Source organism: Archocentrus centrarchus, chromosome 22 (genome assembly GCF_007364275.1).
Source record: "Archocentrus centrarchus isolate MPI-CPG fArcCen1 chromosome 22, fArcCen1, whole genome shotgun sequence".
NCBI lineage: Eukaryota > Metazoa > Chordata > Actinopteri > Cichliformes > Cichlidae > Archocentrus > Archocentrus centrarchus.
In genome coordinates, this window is record NC_044367.1 from 92,452 (window position 1) to 115,206 (window position 22,755).

The window sequence follows — 22,755 nt, forward strand, 5'->3', positions numbered from 1 at the left end:
TCGGCAGCATGAAAGCTTTTAGGAAACCACAGTGTGCTCGCCTGCTCTGAGCAACACATTCAGACACAAAGTGCATAACGAACACCTGAACAGGCCTTTCATTGATGGGCAAAGGAGGCGACTTTCATCTTTCCTCTGGGAGTATCTGGGCAGCTCTGAAGCTGAGGACTGATGGGAGGGCAGGAGGCTAATTCTGGTACGCCTGGCTGAGTTGCCCCCTTTGTCCTGGATGAAACTATTTATAGGTCTGTGTATAGCGGGCCGATGATTTCAGTGGCCAATTAAAGACAAAGGGGGCCACATGTTTGGGAGGGATGGACAGATGTGGAGCTTTCTGTTCTCCCGCTGTGGCCAAGCAGCTACAACACGTTCACGGCGCTCGCTGGAGAATTTCCGTCCTTTCATCTCAGAGGGAAAGAAAAACACGAGCAACAAAAACCCTCCAAAGACAATCAGACTGCAGAGAAGGAAGCAGCTTAAAGGGACAGTTCACTGCAAGAGCACTGTTTCAGTGTAGAGCTGTTTATCTGACCCAGTTGCTGCTCCATCTGGGCCCAGTTTGGGTGTGAGGCGCTCAGTTTTGGAGGTATCAGCTACAGACGGGGTGGACTCAATAACCCAGACTGGGAATCTGACTCCATCCCAGGCTCCTCTGTTTGCACAAGACTGCCAGGTCTGTGCTGCAGGTCTGTGCTGATTAGGGCCACAACAAGGTCAGAATTCAAGAAATGACTAAAACGTGGGGAAAAGGAGCAACAGGGCCATCAGTCAAAGTTCTCTTCATCTTTCTCTGATTTCTCCTCCCTGCACTGGCAGATCACTGAAACTCCACATGTGAGAAAACCAGACCTGTCCCAAAGTGCCAACACAACAACTGCACAAATATTCATGATATATTTTGTGCTATAAAGAGGGCAGCAGTGGTTATCCTCAGAGAGGTTATTAGCGACACACACACACAGCAGAAACAGCATTAAAGACACCAATGATGCATCTATACGTGCTTTCACCTGAGCTGGAACTTATTTTTCACCAATCAGCTTTGGGTCTTTTTCTTCTCACTCCCTCCACCCTCCACAGTTTCTTCTGACAATGCGCTTCATCAGGCAGCGTATTGGAGAAGCGAGTGGATGCTGCACGCCTCGTGGAGACGGTGATGTGGAGTTTCTAAGAGGTCCATCAACTCCTTCCTGTTTGTTATATTGCTGCTCAGCTCAAGCTGACCGCTCTCAACAGGCCACAGTGACTGTGAGAGCGTGTGAAACCGCCTCCTGACCGGCAGTCTGCCTCTGGCTAAACACTTCCAACCCCGCTGCACTCAAAGCACCAAAAACTACAACTCAGCTCACTGTTCACATCAATAAAGCTGAGAAAATCTCTTTAACAGCTGCACCAACACATTTTGAAAGTTTTTAATTTTTACTTTTTCCATCTATTCAAAAGAATGTTGCCATCTTAGTTCCCAATCCTGCTGGGTAATCTCAATATCGTTCAGCAGCTGCTCACTGACCTGCTGGACCTTCACCTCCACGATGAGCGAGCTTTCTGTGCTGCTACACGGTCGAAGGAGCGAAACAAAATAAAGCAGCACTATGCAACAGGCAAGCTGTACTAATATCACTCTTTTATTATTTTGGAGCATTTGATGGTATATGAATCACTGAGCTATCACTTTATTATTTAGTCTGATCTGGGTGGACCAAAACTGGACCACACACACCAAAACTGTCCAGACCAGGAGCACTGACCTCAGCCACACAGCTACGAGCTGATTATGACAGAACTTCCTCTCACAATTATTTTACTTAACATGACTGCTCAGAGACTTTGGAATTAAACATTGTGTCATTTTAACCTGAACCCACCCAGCAGGGAGCAAGCCTGAGCTTTAAGGGGGCAAGAAAAGTGGAGGCCAGTTGAAGTACTCAACAAGAGCAGCACTCAGCTTCTTTTCATGTTTTGAAGGCCACAAATTTGGGCCTTGCTGGAAAGTTGGGACCACATCAGGGTCAGATATAAAGGTCAGGGGTCAGCAAGCACAGGGCTACTTCCATTACAGGGCGGTAACAAAATTCATCATCATGTAAAAGCAAAATAATCAAATCTATAATTCATATCTTTAATTTGATCTTTGATCTGCAGTTTTAAAGCTGAGTCTTTGCAGGTGAAAATGGGCGCACAGCAGCTAACAGGCCACACCCACCCGGACATCGCCTAATGAAAATAAAGCTCTATTCTATTCTGTGCTATTCCTAATAACCTGGATTCAAGCCTGCAAAGGGCAGATTTGTCTTCATCACAAACCGCCTGCCTCAGATATCAATCTTCCGTGGAGGTCGGTGACTGATGTCCCCCTGTCCCACATACTGACTGGCTCCGTTTCCAAATTGAAGCACACATGAAGCCGAAAGCCAGACTGATGTCCCTAAACTAACAGCTGTAACAGTCAGTGTGACACAGACAGGGAACAAATAACTCCAAATATCAAACAGTAGCTTCCACATTTGCTTATTGGATCTACTTTGAAAGATCTGGAAATCAAAAGCAGCACATCAGTCCTTCACAGGATCAATGGCAGATCTGTAACCTCCACAGTCTGTGATTTTAGCGTGGAGCAGTGGGAGCAGGTACCCACACTGAGCTCTCTGGGATCCATCTTTCCTCAGACCCGCAGTGCAGTAAGCAGGTCTGGACTGTCGCCTCTCATTCATCTGCAGGATGAAGCTCAGTCTCCTGAAAACTTCCTTCTTTCCTTATCTCTGCCTTCAGCAGCTGACTGACCCTAAGAAGCGCTTTTCCTGAATCCCTGCAGCCCTCCGCTCAGCCCAGTAACTCCCGCTGTGTTGCAGGACCACAGCACGGTTCCACGAGCCTCTGGTACCCTGCAAACTCCACTAAAACTATCCCAAACTATCCCAAAGTTTTCCTGGCGTGCAGAGACCCGCAGGCCTCCTCCTCTGCAGGCTTCCTGATCGAGCCGCTTCCCGTCAGGCTGCGGGTAGGAAAAGTACTCACAGAATGGTGGTCTGAGGAGAGACTGCCGGGACCGTCTCCAGGTTCAGATGCATACATCTCACGGTGGTTCGGAAACACAAGCAGCGGCTCGGACAGCAGAGCCCGAACCGCGGCCCGACGCAGAGCAGCAGCAGCGCGGAGAGGAGGGCAGCCCGCAGCGCCATTTCTAACCGAGCAGAGCCGAGCAGGAGCACCGAGCGACCAGCTGCCCCCTCACACACACACTGAGAGGAGGAGGCGAGGAAACACACACACACACACACACACACACACACACACACACACACACACACACAGTCAGACACACAGTCAGACACACACACACAGTCAGACACACACACACACACACACAAAGGGAGCGCAGCGTTACAGAATCTGGCTGCGCTGTGAAATCTGACAGGTCGGCTTCACAAAATCTGAGTTCCTGGAAAAAAAAAGAGGCAACTAAAAAGAGAGGAGTTACTCTGCAGCTGTAGTTCCTATGTCGGCCAGCAGAGGCGCCACAGTGAGTCAGTCCCCATAGACTCCCATGTTAAATCTTTCCAGCAGAAATAAACATGTTTACAGCCTGATACGGAAACTGCTTTTGTCTCTGGAGATAATTTCCCCCTCCATAACAGCTGTACGAGGACGATGTTTCTATAACTCACCTGTTTAAAGTGGATTAAACCTTAACCTTAGGCTTAAACCTTACAGTTTGTCCTCTCCATTCACACAGAGCCTTTCTTTTAAATGAAATAAACACTTTTAAGCACTGCATGTAAATTCTGTCTCATTGTTGCGTTCTGGACTCACAGCCCTCACCTCGCTGCCTCACAGTGTCCTCATTATAAACCTGCTTTCATTTTGTAGCAGTTTTTCAACCAAGACTGCAGAGATGCAGCGATGTTAGATATTCACTGTTGGAAAACTGCCAGTGGCATATGGAGAAACAGTAACTTTATTTGTATAGCATGCTTACAAAGTGCCATAGACACTATAAAACAACACAATAAAAGAGCACCATCAAAAAGAAAAACGGACACTGTTGAAAAAACAATAATTAAAAACATGATGTGAAACCATATGTAGCTGATTCATGTTCCAATCATCTGCATATTGTGTTGAAGAGACACCAACCGAACCAGGGCCGTATTGCATTTTTATGTAATACCACTTTGTACCACTAGAGGGAGGAGTGACTTAGTATTTATGGACAAATTCTTACATTTGCTTACCACAAGCATCTTGTGGTAATGGGGGTGGGGCTAAAAAGAAGAGAAGAGCAGCATGTGTGAAAACATTTCAACACACTGTTAATGAGATCAGCCGCACCCAAACTACAGGAACGTTCTGACAGATGACTTAAAAATGTGTGTAGTGTGTGAATCGTGTGTGTAGACGGCACTTCTCTAAGGGAGCTGGTGTGCATCATGGAAAAACTTCTCCACTTCAGTCTCGTTTGTTCCAGAAGTCCTGTAGTTTGTTCAGATGCAGCGTTGTAAACCTAAGCTCTGCTGCTATGTTCTTTTAGAGAGAAGAGGCTTTCTCTTGGAAACACTCCCAAACAGCCATACTGCTTCAGTCTGTTTCTATCTGTGCTTTCATGACCTTTAACCTTAACCATGCTAACTGAGGCCTGTAGAGTCTGAGATGGAGCTCTTGGGTTCTTTGCAGTTTCTCTGAGCGTTGCATGGTCTAAGCTTGGGTAATTCTGGTGCGTCCACTCCTGGGAAGAATGTGGCAGAATGCTCCAGACCTGCAAACTGCAGAAGCTTCTGTTTTTACAGAGCTTTTCTCGCTGCTGACAATCAGTTAATTGAAGTGGTTGAAAATAATGCTGCACTGTGATCTCAGTGTCTGCTGGAGGCTCTCACAGTGTTACTGCACGCAAACATTTCAGCTGCATCGTCTCACCTCTAAGGGCCGTTTCTTGCTTTGGTTTTACTGTTACTGTATTTGTGCCTAACTGGTGGCTGCTGCTAAATGAGGGAATCTTTGTTAGTGGACACATTTCCTGCTCATGTGTCCAGCTCATATAGATATTATGAGGTGTATCAGAGTTTCAGGTATTGGTGAGGTTAGGACAAAAACAGGACAGAAATCTCAGCCTCTCTCTCGTGTTTGCTGTGCAGGGGGATGTCATAGACATCTGCAAACTTGGCCTGAGACTCTGGTTTGGAGAAGGCCTCACCTGATATCAGGGCTGGCACCAACTGAGACAGAGGGAGAGAAGAAAGGGCAGAATGAATATCTAGAAGAGGGAGTGTGTGAGGTGTGGTCCTGCTCCTGAGCTTCAGGTAAATTATCTGCACTCACTCTGATCAGAAAACATCAAAGTCTAATTTTTATGATATGACCACCGTGCATCCGAGTTGTCCAGGCTCCATTTGGGACTTTTTGGATATAAAATGCTATCACTTCGTCATTTTATCCAGGAAAAATATGGGCGAAAATCAGTCATAAATCATTCTGAGAGGCTAATTAATGATCACAGGAAAGATTAAATGCAGCACCAATCATAGAGTAACATGGGAGTAAAGCTCACCTGCAGCATCATTAGTGACGCATCCACTTGAAATGTTTGGCTTTGTTGACATCTGCTGGAAAATGCACAGATTACACCTGAACACGCTAACCTCAGCAAGCTGATATTTAACATGCTGTTACAGGATGATGTCAGTATTTTCAATGCTGATCATTTATGGTTTTAAGGGTGTGTTTGCACATGCTTGTACTTTAAATAACTTTATACTGAGCTAATACAAGTGACACTACAGAGACCTACAGTGACTCTTCACATATCTCTGGTCCACTGCTGGATGTTCATGATAAACACTTGTTTTCATTGTTTCAGTTTGATTTCAGAACAGGAACTGTGATACAAACACACTCAAAGTCATGAAGACGTTCCAAATCTCGATGAACATCTGGACAAAAGCCTCATGGGGAAATCTGATCACACTGACAAAGACTAAAACTCAAGATATTCCCTTTTTTTTTTTTTTTTTTAAGCACATTAATGGGATGCTTCTCTTAGCATTATTTCAGCAGAGTGTCGCATTTGAGTGATTTAGTTTAAGCAGTCCTCACTCCCGTGGAAACACTTTGGAAAACTCTTCTGGCAACACCGTTATTCAGCTTTCTACGGTCAGACTTTCTCCTCATCCTTAAATGTGTTTCCTTATATAGAGAAATGGGGGCAGGGCATATGCAGATACTATGCAAATTATATGGAGACAGCACTTGGCTGTTAGTTCCCAATGACTCTGATTTACTGACATGCGCATGGTAGTGAGAACAAGAACAGAAGAATAGGCCCGTATGCACATTTATTTTAGCATGCAAGCTATTTTTTGTTTTGTTTTTTTCTGCAGGGTAAGAACATTTTCACGCAAATATTAGTAAATGAGGCCTAATATTTCCTCCAGCATGCCCACTCCAACCTGGCCAAGGAGCTGGAGAAGAACTCTGAGACCAGCTTTGATTATAGCCCCAAAGGACATGAAGGTATGACTTCACAGAAACAACAAATCTTTATTTCTAGAAGGTGCCACAGCTTGTTTGCTCATTTCTTTTACTTGTTTTTTTCAAGTCTACTTTTTCATTTAATTTCATGGAACTCAAACCGCTCAGCGTGGTTCTCAGTCTACCTCACTGCAGGGGTTTGGTTTCCTTGAGCTCCATGAAATTCCCGTGAAACATTAAAACAAACGTGTCCGTGTTAGTGGAGTCCAGAAACGTTGGTCTGGTTTCCACCTCAAAGATGATTGAACACACACACAGACTGATATATTTCAAATGTTTGTTTCTTTTAATTTTGATGATTATAACTGACAACTAATGAAAGCCCCTAATTCAGTATCTCAGAAAATTAGAATATTACTTAAGACGAATACAAAAAAATGATTTTTAGAAATGTTGGCCAACTGAAAAGTATGAGCATGAAAAGTATGAGCATGTACTGCACTCAGTACTTAGTTGGGGCTCCTTTAGCCTGGATTACTGCAGTAATGCAGCGTGGCATGGAGTCGATCAGTCTGTGGCACTGCTCAGGTGTTATGAGAGCCCAGGTTGCTCTGATAGTGGCCTTCAACTCTTCTGAATTGTTGGGTCTGGCGTATCCTTCCTCTTCACAATAGCCCATAGACTTTCTATGGGGTTAAAGGTCAGGCGAGTTTGCTGGCCAATTAAGAACAGGGATACCATGGTCCTTAAAGCAGGTACTGGTAGCTTTGGCACTGTGTGCAGGAGCCAAGTCCTGTTGGAAAATGAAATCTGCATCTCCATAAAGTTGGTCAGCAGCAGGAAGCATGAAGTGCTCTAAAACTTCCTGGTAGACGGCTGCGTTGACCTTGGACCTCAGAAAACACAGTGGACCAACACCAGCAGATGACACGGCACCCCAAACCATCAATGACTGTGGAAACTTTACACTGGACCTCAGCCAGCGTGGATTCTGTGCCTCTCCTCTCTTCCTCCAGACTCTGGGACCTTGATTTCCAAAGGAAATGCAAAATTGACTTTGATCAGAGAACATAACTTTGGAGCACTCAGCAGCAGTCCAGTCCTTTTTGTCTTCAGTCCAGGCGAGACGCTTCTGACGCCGTCTCTGTTCAAGAGTGGCTCGACACGAGGACTGCGACAGCTGAAACCCATGTCTGCATACGTCTGTGCGTGGTGGTTCTTGAAGCACTGACTCCAGCTGCAGTTCCACTCTTTGTGAATCTCCCCCACATTTTTGAATGGGTTTTGTTCCACAATCCTCTCCAGGGTGCAGTTATCCCTGTTGTTGGACACTTTTTTCTGCCACATCTTTTCCTTCCCTTCACCTCTCTATTAATGTGCTTGGACACAGAGCTCTGTGAACAGCAGCCTCTTTAGCAATGACCTTTTGTGTCTTGCCCTCCTTGTGCGAGGTGTCAAATGTCGTCTTTTGGACAACTGTCAAGTCAGCAGTCTTCCCCATGATTGTGTAGCCTACAGAATTAGACTGAGAGACCATTTAAAGGCCTTTGCAGGTGTTTTAAGTTAATTAGCTGATTAGAGTGTGGTACCAGGTGTCTTCAATATTGAACCTTTTCACAATATTCATTATTCTGAGATACTGAATTTGGTGTTTTCATTAGTTGTCAGTTAAAATAATCAAAATTAAAAGAAACAAAATTTGACTGAAAGGAGAAATAAACCTGCTGTAACTCCCACTGTCCTCCATGTGGAGCTCCTCTGTAAAACCAGTATCTCTGACCTGAGGGAGGCCCAGCAGCTGATTTTGGATGGATTTCCAGCAGCTCCCTGCACACACATGTTGATTAACCTGTTATATGGAACTGAAAATCTGCTTGGTGTCAGGCCATGATCCCCTCATAGAGCCTGTTCATGGTGGCTGTATTGTGCAGGTCAGAGTGTTTTGCTGCAGCTGGAACACTACACTGTGCCATTGTTTGCATTTCCACCTGTAACAATGCTGTCTCATTGCTATTGTGAGCATTTCCATAACCTGACAGCCTGGAGGCGCAGATAAACCATGGAGGCTTTGTTTCAGCACATTCTGGTTTCCACAATAAACCAACAGATTGAAATGGACTTCTATGGAGCTATAAGCCTGAATATTCAGCTCCATCGGGAAACACTGGTTCATTGTCTCCACACAGACTCCATCAGTCTTCTCAATTTAAACTACTGTAATTGCACTGAAGGCTCCCGGGTTGTTCTTCTATCACCTGACATCACCTTGTGACCTGTCACTGATGAAGAGTTTAAAGAACACACAAATTTGTAAAGTTTCTTGCTGTATGTTCCTATTTTCTGGTACTTAGACGAAGGTAGACTCACCTCATACATCCAGCCTCTTTTCAAGTTAATGATCAGCAGTTATGATGGAGTATAAATCATATCTTAAAAAAAAACTCAACTTGCCGTGTAAGTTCAAATCAGGCTTTTTTCTCATCTGTAGCCTGACAGAAGCACGGGACCCAGACTCCCAACCAGGGGTACATGTACCCCAGTGACATGCGATGAGGTTTGTGACGGGTGAGGCCCTGACTCGTCTGGAGTCGGATGGTCACATATATGAACTTAAAATAGAAGCTTAATTTTAATTATGCTAATGATTAATTATGCTTTAATCAACTCCATACTGTTCAAGAACAATGGCAAGTATTATCTAATTTTTTTAAGTGAAGTCCATGCGCCTATCCACACGGACAGCACTGCTGCAGCACTGCCCCCTATCGGTGCCTCACCCTGTTTATTTTCACCGTGCATTTATGACCGATTACAAAGAATAAACATGTCACACACATTCATTCAGTATATCAGACAGACTGTGGAACATCAGCATGTGTAGCACATGTGTAATCAAACATGTATATTGGGGATATAAAGAGAGACAACAATAGGCATGCACCAACTGCCGGCTTCATTTATTGTATGTGACACAGCGCCACCAGAGGTGTGCCACAGCACTGCACTGGCTCACCCCGCATTTCTTCCATGTCTTTGAACAGGCGATGCGAAATTCCGCGATTTTGACCATTAAAGTGTTGAAATAATTTGGGAAAAAGCTTCATTAAGCAGTTTTATTGAACAGTCCAGTGGTCAGATGTATTTTCTCTGTGGTCAGATGCATTTTCATTTGGTTGAGAACTGAAGAAGCCTTTCGGCAGGGGTGCAGCTATATAATTTCTGAGGTGTATGCGGACACATTTTTAGGCGCCCCCCCACCCCCCAACCCTAGCCAGAAATTTCATCTGCACATTTTAACTTCCATACTGCAGTTTTTCTCTATGTCACATGTGTCAGACTCAAGGCCTGCGGGCTACTTTCGGCCCACGATCTAATTTTATATGGCCAGCAAGATGATTTCATATAGCTATTATTAATAGCCAGTGGGTAAATGTGCTCCCACAACTTATACTACAAATCCCACTCATTGCAACAGCTGCCGGCAGGCCAAGAACTCTGCACCAGTTTTCCATATTGCCGATTGATCAGCGGATAAAACATCAGTCAGCACTTTTTACAGTGACACAGGTGCGATGAGTTGCCCCAGGAAATCTGTCACTTCATAGAAAGTGAAGGAAACGGCACCAAACAATCGCACAAACCAAACCAAACCACAATAGTGTGATTACCACCAGATTGTGGTTATAGTGATCGTTCTGGTGGCTACAGCTGAAGTAAGGAAAAAATAACAGCTGCCATTCTCTGCACAGTGAGTAAAACCACACAGACAATGGAGGCGTGGAAAAAACTTGTCAGCGATGATCCACTCGTGTTAAATCATGCCTGAAATTTTCATTTGATCTTCGTTTTTCTTCTTACTTCTCCTCATTCATGCTGGTTGTCATTTCCATTTCTGTAGCCGCGAAATAAAGTGTGCGCATGACTGTAGGGACATCAAACGTGCACATTGTGAACTTTCCCTGCTGTGGTAGATTGTAAATTGCAGTGAAAGAATAAAGGCGCAAGCAGCGATAAAAGCAGCGATCTAGCCGGTGCGGAGTCCGCGGGGCTCCTGTTTGCTAAATGCAGAGACAGCAGAGCTCCGAAAGTGAAGCGGTGAAATCCTCAGCCCGACTAAAGGGCGTCTCAGACCAGCGCTAGTTGAACACTGCGCGCGCGCGCGCGCGCACACACACACACACACACACACACACACACACACACACACACACACACACACACACACACACACACACACACACACACACACACATCATCCGCATCCTCTCATCATTTACTGTGTTCATGTGTGCAAATCACTTATTCATGGACTTATAAGACTTCTATGACATAACTTATGACTGTCTTGGGGACAGGAGGAGGGGAGGTGAAGGAGCGCAGGGCCGCCTAATCAGCGCCGGGCCTCTGTTATTGATCATGTCATATGCACAGCTGTTAAATACAGAAAATGCAACTACAGAAATATTTTCCCACATTGTTTTGGCGCCCCCCTCTTGTGCGGCGCCCCAATGCATTGCATATAGTGCATACCCCCTTTTTGTGCCTTTCGGATGAGAGGTAAAACGTCTTCAAGAAACAAAAGGAAGTCCAGTCGCCTTTTTTCAAGCTCCAGAGACTTCTCTTGTCATTGTTAGTATTTTTGTCGAGTCAAACCTGACTTTTTTAACTTTTGTTTCAGAGAAAAGGGTAATAGGTGACTAAAAGAAAAAATATATAATAAAGGAGAATAAAAATAAAAATAATAAGGTAAACTGTAAATAAATAATAGTGGGCAGGGAAAACTGAATCGATGTTACGTGACTCGCAGCTGAGCCGGGTGTTGCGTAATATTACAGCTGACTCTGTTTTTGTGCACAAGTCACATGACCCGCCCCACCCCGTTCAAACAAATTAACCGGGAAGTCAAAGCAGAATGAGAGTGGAGTACGTCGGAGGATTTGTGCAAAACAATACATCTAAACACCGGAGAGGCAGCCGGTAAGAGCGTACAAAGCTTCTGTTAGAAGTGGGCCTCATAGGTGCAGCGCTGTTGTGTGAATATGGCTTGACGTTGTTGTTGTTTACATGCGGCGATTAGCGGCTGAGATCGCGCTGTGTTTTTCACCTAACTCACTGCGCTACGAAGGTGACTGCATGTTACCCCTTGTAAATTCCAAATAAAAGAAAGGAAAACAAAAAGGAGGATGTTCAGTGTGAAGTAATTCCGAGTGAAACCCAGTTATCCTAAACTCCAGAAGATGTATTCCTTTTTTCAAGTTGGGGAAAGTTGCACAAAAATTTGAGACAACTTGACAATTTTACTTGTCATTATGACAGGGGAGGCACTGATTCACCTGCCTCCCCTGACTGCACGTCACTGATGTACCCCATGGTAGACACTTGAGTGGACCTGAAGAAGAATGTTCCTAAAAGCAGATACCAGTAGACAAAAAAGAAAAAAAATCAATGCTTGAATGATTCACGTGGATATGTGATGGTCAAAAGTTGAAACAGTTCTCTAAAAGTATGGCTAACAATTCTAATCAGGTGATTTTGCTACCAAAATTATCGATTAAAAGTCTGAAATCAACCAATGGTATGGCTTCCATCCACCTATCCATCTCTTCTTCTGGTCCAGTTCACGGTCATGGGGCCTATCCTGGCTGTCATAGGGTGAGAGGTGGGTACACTCTGGACGGATGGGTATGGTAAAAAGTTTTTATTATTATTATTTTAGCTAAATAAATACAATATTTAGCTAAACCGTTTTTTGGAGTTGAATAAGAAAGATAAACCAGAAAGATATTATTGTTTGCTTCCTGAACTGAAGGTGAGGCAGTGGGTGGAGAGAGAAACAGGTAGACTCAGTTCATGCTCCTTAAAGATAACCTGGCTTCATCAGCAGGTGCAGTAGGTATGAGGTATTGTTTGCTGACACCTGCTGGTTCATTTTAAAATCACACCGTAGTTAACAAGCTGGGGATGGTTAGACGCACACAGACCACATATGTAAGATATTACTAAAGGAACAAATGTTTGCCTTTCAAGGAAAACTGGCAATTGGAGATAAACATAATAATTACAGATAACAGCAAAAATTTATTTATTTTTTTAAAAAAAAGCACACTTGGAAAAGAAGGAATTTGAAAGGAAAGATCTTCTGTCACATCAACACAGGTAAGAGCTGGAGGGCTGCAGGGAAAACTGTGACAGAGTGCTGTGGGAAATGCACCTTTAGAGCCATATTTCATTAAGGAATGTTATTAGAAGAGTGTAACGTGAATGCAGCATTTAGAGTCAAATGCAGCATAAAGCAGGGGATGATTTGGGGTGGGCCCTCCTAGTGATTGACAAGTTGCTGCTGTGTGATGTCCCAGATGTTATCACATCTGGTTTTAAAACGGCAAAGGCCAAAATGTCAAAGGAGTGTCACAGAGTCAATGCTGAGGCTGAGTAAGGACTGAGTAATGCAGTCTGTGATAATCTCACAGCAGATCATTTTCTGTTGGTTCTCACAGTGTTAGAAGAGTGAGATGTTGAACCTTCACAGAAATAAAGACACAAGGAATTCCTTTCCAGGCCTCTGGCAACACATTTTTTCTTTATTCTGAGTTTAAGATGTGTCAACATCCAGCATGACAAAAATTGTACAAAGTTCACAATTTATAAATGAAATATCACAGCAACTTGTGATCTCACACATTTATAGCAAAATTAAAATGTCAACAAATCCATGCTGTGTAGTACAAAAATAAATCAAACTTCAGTTCCACAGAGAGCACAATAGTTTATACAAAATCCTGTCTTTGTTAATGGTCACTGAAATCAACCTCCAACCAAATCAGCTGGCTCCAACTAAATAATAAACTCTGATGAATTCACAATAATTTCTATGAAAAGTTCTAAATATGTGACGACCTCTTTGTGTTCCCTACAGATAGTCACAGATACTCTTTTTCAGGTTTGTTATTTATGTCCCAACATCAGATGAGCAGCCGGTTTGTGCTTTAAAATCCCTCCTCCGTGTTCACTGGTAATGAGAATTAATTCAAAAACTGGTACTAGCTATTACTCTACTGAAGCGTTACTATATTGGCAAAAAGCTGCAGACACGATGCTGTGGAAAAAGGCGTATGCAGTCATGGATGATGGGAAGCAGAGTCCTGACAGAGGACGGTAAAGTACAATAGATGAGATTCAGTCAGGTGAACGACGAGCACCTTTTGCATTCGCTCTCGAAAAGGCAAAATCTGAACATGATCGCTAACAACTAGGACAACAGAATGGAGGGGTGCGCACAGCGACTGCAGCATCACCCCGCGAAGGTCTTGCTCCTGCATGCCTCCGCTGCTTCGGCTTATTTTTTTCAAACCTTGAATTGATTGACTATTTAACCCTTTGTACAGTGATTAGATATAAAGTGCTGCTGGGGGATAACTTCATCTTCCTAAAACAGAGCAAAAATGACTGAATGTTTTTACACTTGATAAGTAGCCTACAGTATAACTGCTATGGTTCTAACCATCCTCTCATCTGATTCAAAGTCCCTGTTCTTCCTCTCTCAGTGGTACGAAATCCGATCGTGTGCCAAAGAGGTCACCTGGGAAATTGCACGCCGCCGTACGTAAGGATAATATCTTCAAGGACAAGTGCAAATAGTCTACTGGCACATAAGTGGGGACAGTGACCCTGTAAGTCCCGCTGTCATACTCTATAAATACTCTTTACAAAACCCTCGGAAACCCTCGCTTCAGGCTCTCGGGTACTGCTTTTAGCTTCTGTAAGAACATCAAAACATGGAAACGAAGGTGTCCCTGTGCAAAATCGTACAGAAAAAAAGTGGAACTCATATACTTCCGCTTCTAAAACTCAACGTCCAGGTTCCCTCCTCCTTTTTTAAAAAGACTTTTTGTATTAAAAGATTTGTATAAAAATCAATATTTTACATTACAGGCTATATTAAAAAGATTCCTGTTACCCCGCTATGCTTATAAACAAGAGATTGCATATACCCAACCGTTTTTCCTTTGCAGATTGCATCACGTTCCTGCTAGAAACAATAGTTCTGATATTGCAGAGACGTTTCCAACACGAGTCTCCAAATTGAGCAGATTTGATAGCAGAGAGGTCTCTATAGGTCTTTACACATCTTTTCTACTAATTAACGATGAGCATGTGAACATGACGTGTTCCTCTAGGATTCAATTGGCTCTCCTAGGTAATGGGATTTCCACCATCAGGTTTCCGTGTAATGATGTTTCCGATAGAACTGTTCATACATACATTCATACAAACATCAGGTCAGTTTCCTCTCCGGGTTCATTTACAGCACCGATTTAAAAATGCCCCCACCTGCAGCTGCACGTCTTTTCATTAAAACAAAGCACAAACTTTTCTCAAGCATTGCCAGAAAATAAAGCGATCTGCAAAACCAGTTCTTGCTCTGGAACAATCTACACGCAAGAAGAAGAAGAAGAAGAAGACAAAGAAAAAAAAACATCTAAAAGTCCAGAATCGTCCACTGCGTGAGGAGAAAAATCCGTAGCTTCCTCCTCCGTCGCTGCTTTTCTTGGTCAAAAAGAGCTCACGTTCCATTAGCATTAGCTTACTGTTCAGAAATATACACTAAAAATGTGCATACATGAGCAGCTAGAAACATTACATGACACTATGTCAGCTCATATGAAAACGTACAAAATGTGAATGTCCTCAAAAACTAATTCTGCGGTTTTGATGCTCTCCCTCACAGCGAAACCCAGAAAGAAAAGACAGAAAGAAAAGATCTCGAGGTCTTCCTACGCTTAGCGCCTCAGCATTTTTTCAAAGAACAGAATTTAGAATATATAACACTTTAGAAGTTACTGCACCGGACCGAGGAGATCAAACCATCACTGCTTGTTTGTACGTGGATTCTGATTCGCTGCCCACACCTGCGGTGGGAACAAAAAGTCTTCCTTTGCTGATTGGTTGGTTACACCTGGATCCCTTGGACAGCCTGCTTGATGTTTTCCAGCAGGGCTTTGTTCTCTGGGCTCTGGTACTGCTCTTGGTTTGTGTACATGTCCGTCAGAGTGGTGACGTAGGCATCAAAGTTCTGTTCACTAATTGGCTCCTGCAGAAAAACACAAACATCACATGTAGACTATCAGAAGCAAAAAAAAAAAATCATCATACATCTTCTAACTTTAATTGAAACTTCAAATCCATCACAAACTCCACCTCAGAGTAAAACACAGTAATGTTAGAACATCGTCTCATCCACCCATTACTGATTTTAGAACATGGACAGATGAAGTATGGAAGCAAAGAAAGGCCAAAATAAATTGGATTCTCCACTGTTTTTCACACGTTTGGAGACACTCACTGTTGGACATCTCTCCTTACCTCCTGCTGGTGATGATTTGAACCAGAAATGTCAAATGTGGATTCATCGCTTGGGTCGCAGGGGCAGCAGCCTAAGGAGAGAAGCCCAGGCCTATCTCTCCCCAGGCACTTCCACCAGCTCCTCCGGGGGGACCCCAAGGTGTTCCCAGGCCAGCCGAGAGATATAATCTCTCCAGCGTGTCCCAGGTCTGCCCCAGGGCCTCCTTCCGGTAGGACATGCTCGGAACACCTCACCCAAGAGGCGCCCAGGACGCATCCTAGTCAGATGCCCGAACCACCTCAACTTTTGATGTGGAGGAGCAGCAGCTCTACTTTGAGCCCATCCTGAATGGCTGCGCTCCTCACCCTATCTCTAACAGAGAGAGGCCAGTTACCCTTCGGAGGAAACTCATTTCTGCTGCTTGTATTTGTGATCTTATTCGTTTGGTCACTACCCAAAGTTCATGACCACAGGGGAGGGTAGGGACGTAGATCGACCGCTCAGCTCCCTCTTCACCATGACAGGCCAGTGCAGCATCTGCATCAGTGCAGATGCAGCCCCGATCCATCTGTTGATCACTAGTAAATAAGAGCCTTGAATAAGATACTTGAACTCCTCCACCTGGGGCAGGAACTCATCCCTGAGCCAGTGTGGGCACTCCACCCTTTTCTGGCTGAGAACCATGGCCTCAGACTTAGAGTTGCTTCACACTCGGCTGTGAACTATTCCACTGCGAGCTGGAGGCCACCACCTGATGAAGCCAACAGGACTGCATCATCTGCAAAGAGCAGAGCTGAGATTCTGAGGCCACCAAGCTGGAAGCTTTCTGCCACCTGGTCATGCCTAGAAATTATGTCCATAAAAATTATGAACAGAATTGGTGACAAAGGGCAGCCCTGGCGAAGGTTACTCAAGATCACTTTAATAAAAAAAAAAAAAAAAGCAACTGTCTGGATCTTTGGAAGCAAAACAGAAAGAAAGGAGGGGTGACTCAAGACTTTTGCACAGTACTGTCAGTGTAGCATCCTGTCTGGCCTGTCTAAAACATGACAGGATGAAGAAATCAAACTTTTTCTTATTATGTTGGAGGACAGAACAATGGTTGAAGCTGGTTGGCAGGTTTAGTCTAGACCAGTGGTTCCAAAAGTCAAGAATGCTGCAGCCCCCTTAAACCGGAAAATCCCAATTTTAATTCACTTTTTATATAAATTAAAACATTTGTATAAATATGTAACTGTGCATATTTGTGAGTAATTTCAAACTGAATTTATGTTATTACTGCAGGCCCACACTTTGAGAACCAGCAGGGGGTCATCAACTACACTTTCCTCTGCAGATGCTGTGAGGGCCAGATGCTCCTGCCTAATTTTGTTTAAATAATTATTGCACACTTTCTGTAAATCCTATAAACTTCATTTCATTTCTCAGACATCACTCTGTTTGTCTGCTATATGATATATTTAACTGAAATTGCTGATCCCAACAACCAATGATTTATAAAGGAAAATCATGAAAATTATCAGGGGTGCCCAAACGTTTTCATACCACTGAACATGTTCTTCTGTTATTTTGACAGTTGTTATGGAGACACCACAATTGTTCTCATTATAGATATGATGAGCACAGAAACAATAAAATGTTACATGAGCAACGAGTTTATCTACTTTTCAGAAAGCAGGGCTGAACTACTGAAAGAAGAACCGACTAGAAATTAATTAAAGATTAACTACATGCTCATTTTCCTAAGCTAAACCCCCAGATGAAGCGATGTTGTTGTTTTTTTTAATGAATATAGAAACATGAAGAGTTCAGATGCAAAACCATCTAAATCTGCCTGGACACTTTTCTGTTAAAAGAGATTTTTTTATTATCAGGATCTTAGGGTAAAGTTCAGTAATTTCATTTTACAGGCAATGGTGAGGTTCCTTTTTACAAAAATGTAAATATAGTAATTTACCTACTTTTTAAACATTTTTGTTTATTTATTTATTTTTCTGGCAAAACGTGAATGAAGGCAAAAGGCACAAATATCAGACTATGATAAAAAGATTTCTACGTAGATTCACTCAGTACAACTGCAATGGCACAAAATGGCAGAACATTTATTTTAACAATAATAGAATAGCAGATACTAGGCCGCAGGGTTCATGACAACCAAGGGACATATACGGACCTGCATGCGGGTACACACCCAGCTGGCGAGCTGCCTACCTGTCTGGTCCTCCCACGAGCAGACCGTATGAGACCCTCACATCAACGAAGACGGAGCCCCGTGCAGGCCGGGGAGTATGCTCGGGAGCCAGTAATGATCCTCCATAGGTTCACCGACAAAAATCTCATTAAGACTTTTACTTCCTTAAGTTAGACAAGTTTGACTGCAACATTTTTTTCAACATACAACAAGGTTAGACTCATCTTCAGCTGTGTTTACAATCTGATCACCACCAACAAAGTGTAGTGGTGAAAATATTTGAAGGCACGTGGTCCAATCTAGCATTCGGATTGGTTCTTGGGACACTGAGGCTTTTATGGGCAATGGGAAGTGGCGTTTTGCGACCTCTGATAATTCAGACTAGGCAGAGATGGGTGTTTAACGAGTTACGACGTGATTTAATTGATTTACGTATAGTACATGTAGAAAGGATTCCTTAAATATCATTATCTCATTTTTGACTGACCAGTTTTTGCATCTGAGTTCTTCATATTTTTTTCCTCCTCACTTGGATAGTCCTGATTTCAGTACTATTCGGAGGGCAGGATGGAAATCTCTGGTGGGCCGGAAATGGCCTGCGGGCCGCCAGTTGATGTTCACTGGGTCATTGTTGTAGCTCATATGGCACCTGAGATAGGCTGGCACCATTTCCAGCTCTCTTGTACTTCTTTTTTCCAGGTCTGCTTCAGTGGACTTTGGGAAGCGGTGAACATTTTAACAGGTTCAAGACATTGGGGTAAAATCTGTGCTAAAGAAAATCACAGCAAACACAATTGGTGAACTGCACCATCATTGATTTTCTCTCCTCCAACAGTTTGGTGGCACCAGCTCTCAATCAGGCCCTGGCCCTGCATGGGTGGAACATCTGAACTTCTAATGGTCTGATTGATTGGATTACACCTGATTAATAAACACCGAACCAGCAGGTCAAAGTTAGAATTCATATATCTTGAATTTTGGCGTCTGACACATCAACAGTCCAAACCAAATGTTTCCACCTGATTTCAGTTTCCCAAGACAACATTAAGGAATTAGTGCTGATTAAGAGTCACATCAAGGTGTTGAATTGTCTTTCTTTGCTTCCATAATTACAGAACCACCTTAGACAGGAACTAAAATCCAACATACTGCAGCAGAGTGCATAAACAGAACATTGTAAATGATGCAGGTTGTGACTTACTTGCTGGTGCATCTGTAAGCAGCTGTTAGTCCTCAGAGGAGGCTCTTTGTGTGTCAGTGGTTTCTGAGAAGGAAAGAAGTTACAATTCTCAATTAAATCTCTTTGAGAAAGTAGGGTGCATTCTCAAAATGAAACACTAGATGGCTGTATCTAACTGAGAAAAGCTGTGTATGTAGAGACAGTCTTTCTACTGCAGTGTCATAGACATTTTTGATCAGAAGAAATTTTCAAGTATAAACGTAGGATATGATTGTTTAAAGTGCCTTCAATTTACACCTTAATTGAGGTTTAATTCCTTTGTAAATTAAAGGATATGAGAGCAGTGTGGAGGATAAACAGCAAATTTCAGTGTAATTACTATAAAACTTTTTTAATCATTAAGAGCAAACATTCATGTGGACACATGAATGTATATATTTTCATTCCTCAAAAACAGTCAAAATTAAACTAAGAATAAAAGACAGAAACCTCAATACACACTCTACACACTCTGGGTTAATTTCAGTTCACGGAGATGCTATCGCTGTGAGAAACTACCACTCCCCCTCGCTGTTTGGAAAGACAAGCAACGTCTCACACTTCAGGATAAGCAGCATGCACATTGGGCTGAGCTTAAACACACAGATAATGCTACGGTCAGCTTTATTCTGCAACTTGCTGGCTTGCCGTTCCTGGTGGCCCTTACCATATGAGGGAGCTGGACATTAGCTAAACTGTTAATCAGTGACTGGCTGAGGTTGGCCAGCTCATGCAGGAGAGATTCATTTTGCTGTTCAATCACCTTGTTTTCCTCCTCTATGGACTTCAAGTTGGACTCCATTGTTGTGATCTGGGGAGAGGGACGGTGCAGGGTTAGTGCACAGCTTCACGGGCAGCTACACACCACTGCAGGATCAGCGCATACGAGGTGCAACCATAAAGTTCTGCAAATCCGCCTCAACAACCTCCAGGGCTGCAAAATGAAGCTGCAGTTCCTCTAACGTCCACTTGAGGCTTAAGACCATGTTACCAGGTGTGCACAGGTCTGATCAGCAGTGGTGAAAGTTGGGTCAGCTCCACAAAGAAACTGATGTTTGTTTTCTGCAAGTCTGAAGTCCACGGTCCAGGGAGGGATTTAAAAATAGAAGGCCCAGAGGCACACAAGAAGATGACCTTGAAGGGGAGACTGGCAAAATTTTAATCATGAAAAAAATTGGGGCCTTTTTGCTTCTGTTTAATGAGGTTTGTTTGGCTTACAGTGCAGTTCAACTGTTTGCTGACAGTCCATACTGGCATACTGTGTCTCTCTCTATGTGGAGATGTAGGAGGAAGTATGTGAGACTGTGTGAGACCAGAACTTCATGAATGACCATGTCTGCTTTCCCCTGTTCTCTCCTTCAGGTCAGGCTGATATTCCATGATAAACGGATTTACTTTTTCTACTAGTCATCTGTGTCTTCTGAAAGTTTATGAGGTGGGTCCATAAAAATGATAAAACACCTATGATACATGCCATCCTTTGACAGTATTTAGCCAACACAAGCTTCACTCACTTTGATTTCACCTGCTAAATGAAAATGAAGTTGAAAGAATCGCCATTTTGATGCACTGCAGCAGAAGCACAAGTTCAGAGGTAATAACAGGACTTCTGAAAGTGTCTCTGAAACGGTGCAAACATGCACAAAAAGATGATATTAAACTGGAGACCAGCCACACTGTGTCATGCACCCCAGAACTCCTCATATTTCTTTAAAAGGACAAACCTGACCCGATTTCTCCAACAAGGTTTAGGTTTCTGAGTTCTAAGAGGCGGAGTTGCAGAACTTTACGATCACACCTGGTACAGAAAAAGGTGTATGGATGCAGCTGACAGGAAGTGACTCACCTGTGTTCTAAGTTTGATCATGTCTGCTTCCACTTGTGAATTAGATTCACTTAAATCTTTGATTTCTTCATCCAGCTGTTTGATCTCCTCCTCGTGCTCCAGCCCTGCACAGAAGGAGGCACTCTGAATCACAGCAGCACCCTTTGTGTAGAAGTAATTAAAATCGAAGTCTGCTGGACACACTGTGTGCGACTGTCTGCACCTCCACAGCACAACCGGACCGGGCCATTAAGACTCAACAACCTCACAGACACATTACAGCAAACCCAGCCCTGTTCTTCGACTCCTCTCATTATTCACACCCAGCTCTCTCTCTCTCTCTCTCTCTCTCTCTCTCTCTCTCACACACACACACACAGTCCTGATTGGTCCATTATGTAAAATTGGAAGTGTCTTCAGTAAATCATTCCATGGCCACGTTCCTGATTGGCTGTATTGTGTGGGTGAGTGGTAGTTGCAGTTACCGTTGCTGGCACGCTGCTGCTTTATTGTTAGCATTTCCACTCCGGAGAGCCTGGCTTTCCTCATGGCGGAGGTGGCACGTGGACAACCTGACAGACTGGAAGCAGTGACAAGAAGAGGAAGCATTGTTTCAGTGTATGATGGGCTTCCACAGGCACACACAGCAAGCCAACATGGTTCACAGACAGCTTTGAAAATGAAAGAAAAATAGATCCCACTTAATGTGTTCTTCCTAAAGAAGATACAGGATGCTCATGTTAATGTGGCAACTTTCAACCGAGCAGCCAAAGTGCCAAACGCTGCAGTTCCTCTGACGTCCAGCAGAGGCACCAGCAGTGAGTCCATTCCCGTACACTCGCATGTTAAAACATATTTAACATGCTATGATTTTTTTAAGTTTATTTGGTTAACTTGCTAGCACACTAGCCTACACAATAACATTAGCATTCATGTAGCTTCATATTTTATTCACCCAATGAGCTGAAGTCCAGTATTCAGGTAAGCGTCCACGCACACAATACTGATAAAATAAGCAGCACCACATAAACTGACTGACAATTTAGAAAATCTACGTCTGGCTTCAGGAAACAGATCAGACTTTTAACAACAGTAAAATAAAAAGGTCTCGATGGCTGTGATGGAGCTCAGGGCTCCTGAACATGTTAGGAACCTCCTGCAGATGGGTCTGTGCACCTCCTGCAACGCCAACCAAAAGGTTGTTTCTCCAGACCATTTTCTCTGAGGCATCCCCTCATTCAGTGTGAGCTTTGTTTGGGCAGCATGGGAATGTAGAAAAACGAGAGCTGCCAACCCTGATAATTCATCTGCATTTTTGACTCATTCAGCAGTCAAAACACTCGTGGTGTTTTTTTATACGATGGAGATGAAACAGTGTTTGCTGGGCTGTCCCCCTTCTGTCCAGTTCATCCTGAATCAGCTCGATGGGGTTTTAGTCTGCAGACTGTGCAGCTCTTCCATCATCTGAAGCCTCCATCTGGTTTTTTTCTTCTAAAGTTTTGGCTGTAGGATGAAGCCCTGACTGACCTGTCTGTCTGCCTTTGTTACTGCGTTTTCCCCTCCATTCAGACAGGAATACTCAGTGCTGCTTCCTGCAGGAGCGCGCTGCCCTAATAACGCATCAGAGGCTGCAGAAAAGGTTTGTTCCATCACTGCCTCTGTGCAGGCTGATGTTTGAAAGTTGGGCACCTGTAGAAAGTTTGGATTGATTTCCA

General features: G+C 43.6%; 2 protein-coding genes across 3 annotated transcripts in view; both read right to left on the minus strand.

The window, feature by feature from the left end:
* Positions 1-3,224, minus strand: part of pxdn (peroxidasin) — a 71,466-nt gene extending 68,242 nt beyond the window's left edge. For both annotated transcript variants that reach the window (XM_030718805.1, XM_030718804.1), the window contains exon 1: positions 3,016-3,224. In XM_030718805.1, coding sequence (XP_030574665.1) covers positions 3,016-3,179 — 164 coding nt within the window. In that variant the 5' untranslated portion in view covers positions 3,180-3,224. The remainder of the gene's footprint in view (positions 1-3,015) is intronic.
* Positions 3,225-13,063: 9,839 nt separating this feature from the next.
* myt1lb (myelin transcription factor 1-like, b) overlaps positions 13,064-22,755 on the minus strand; it is a 145,832-nt gene continuing 136,140 nt past the window's right edge. Inside the window, exons 18-22 of the mRNA XM_030718267.1 lie at positions 21,526-21,620; positions 21,062-21,165; positions 19,883-20,026; positions 19,198-19,260; positions 13,064-15,553 (exon numbers count right to left, since the gene is read on the minus strand). Of these exons, the coding sequence (XP_030574127.1) occupies positions 15,413-15,553; positions 19,198-19,260; positions 19,883-20,026; positions 21,062-21,165; positions 21,526-21,620 (547 nt within the window). The 3' untranslated portion in view covers positions 13,064-15,412. The remainder of the gene's footprint in view (positions 15,554-19,197; positions 19,261-19,882; positions 20,027-21,061; positions 21,166-21,525; positions 21,621-22,755) is intronic.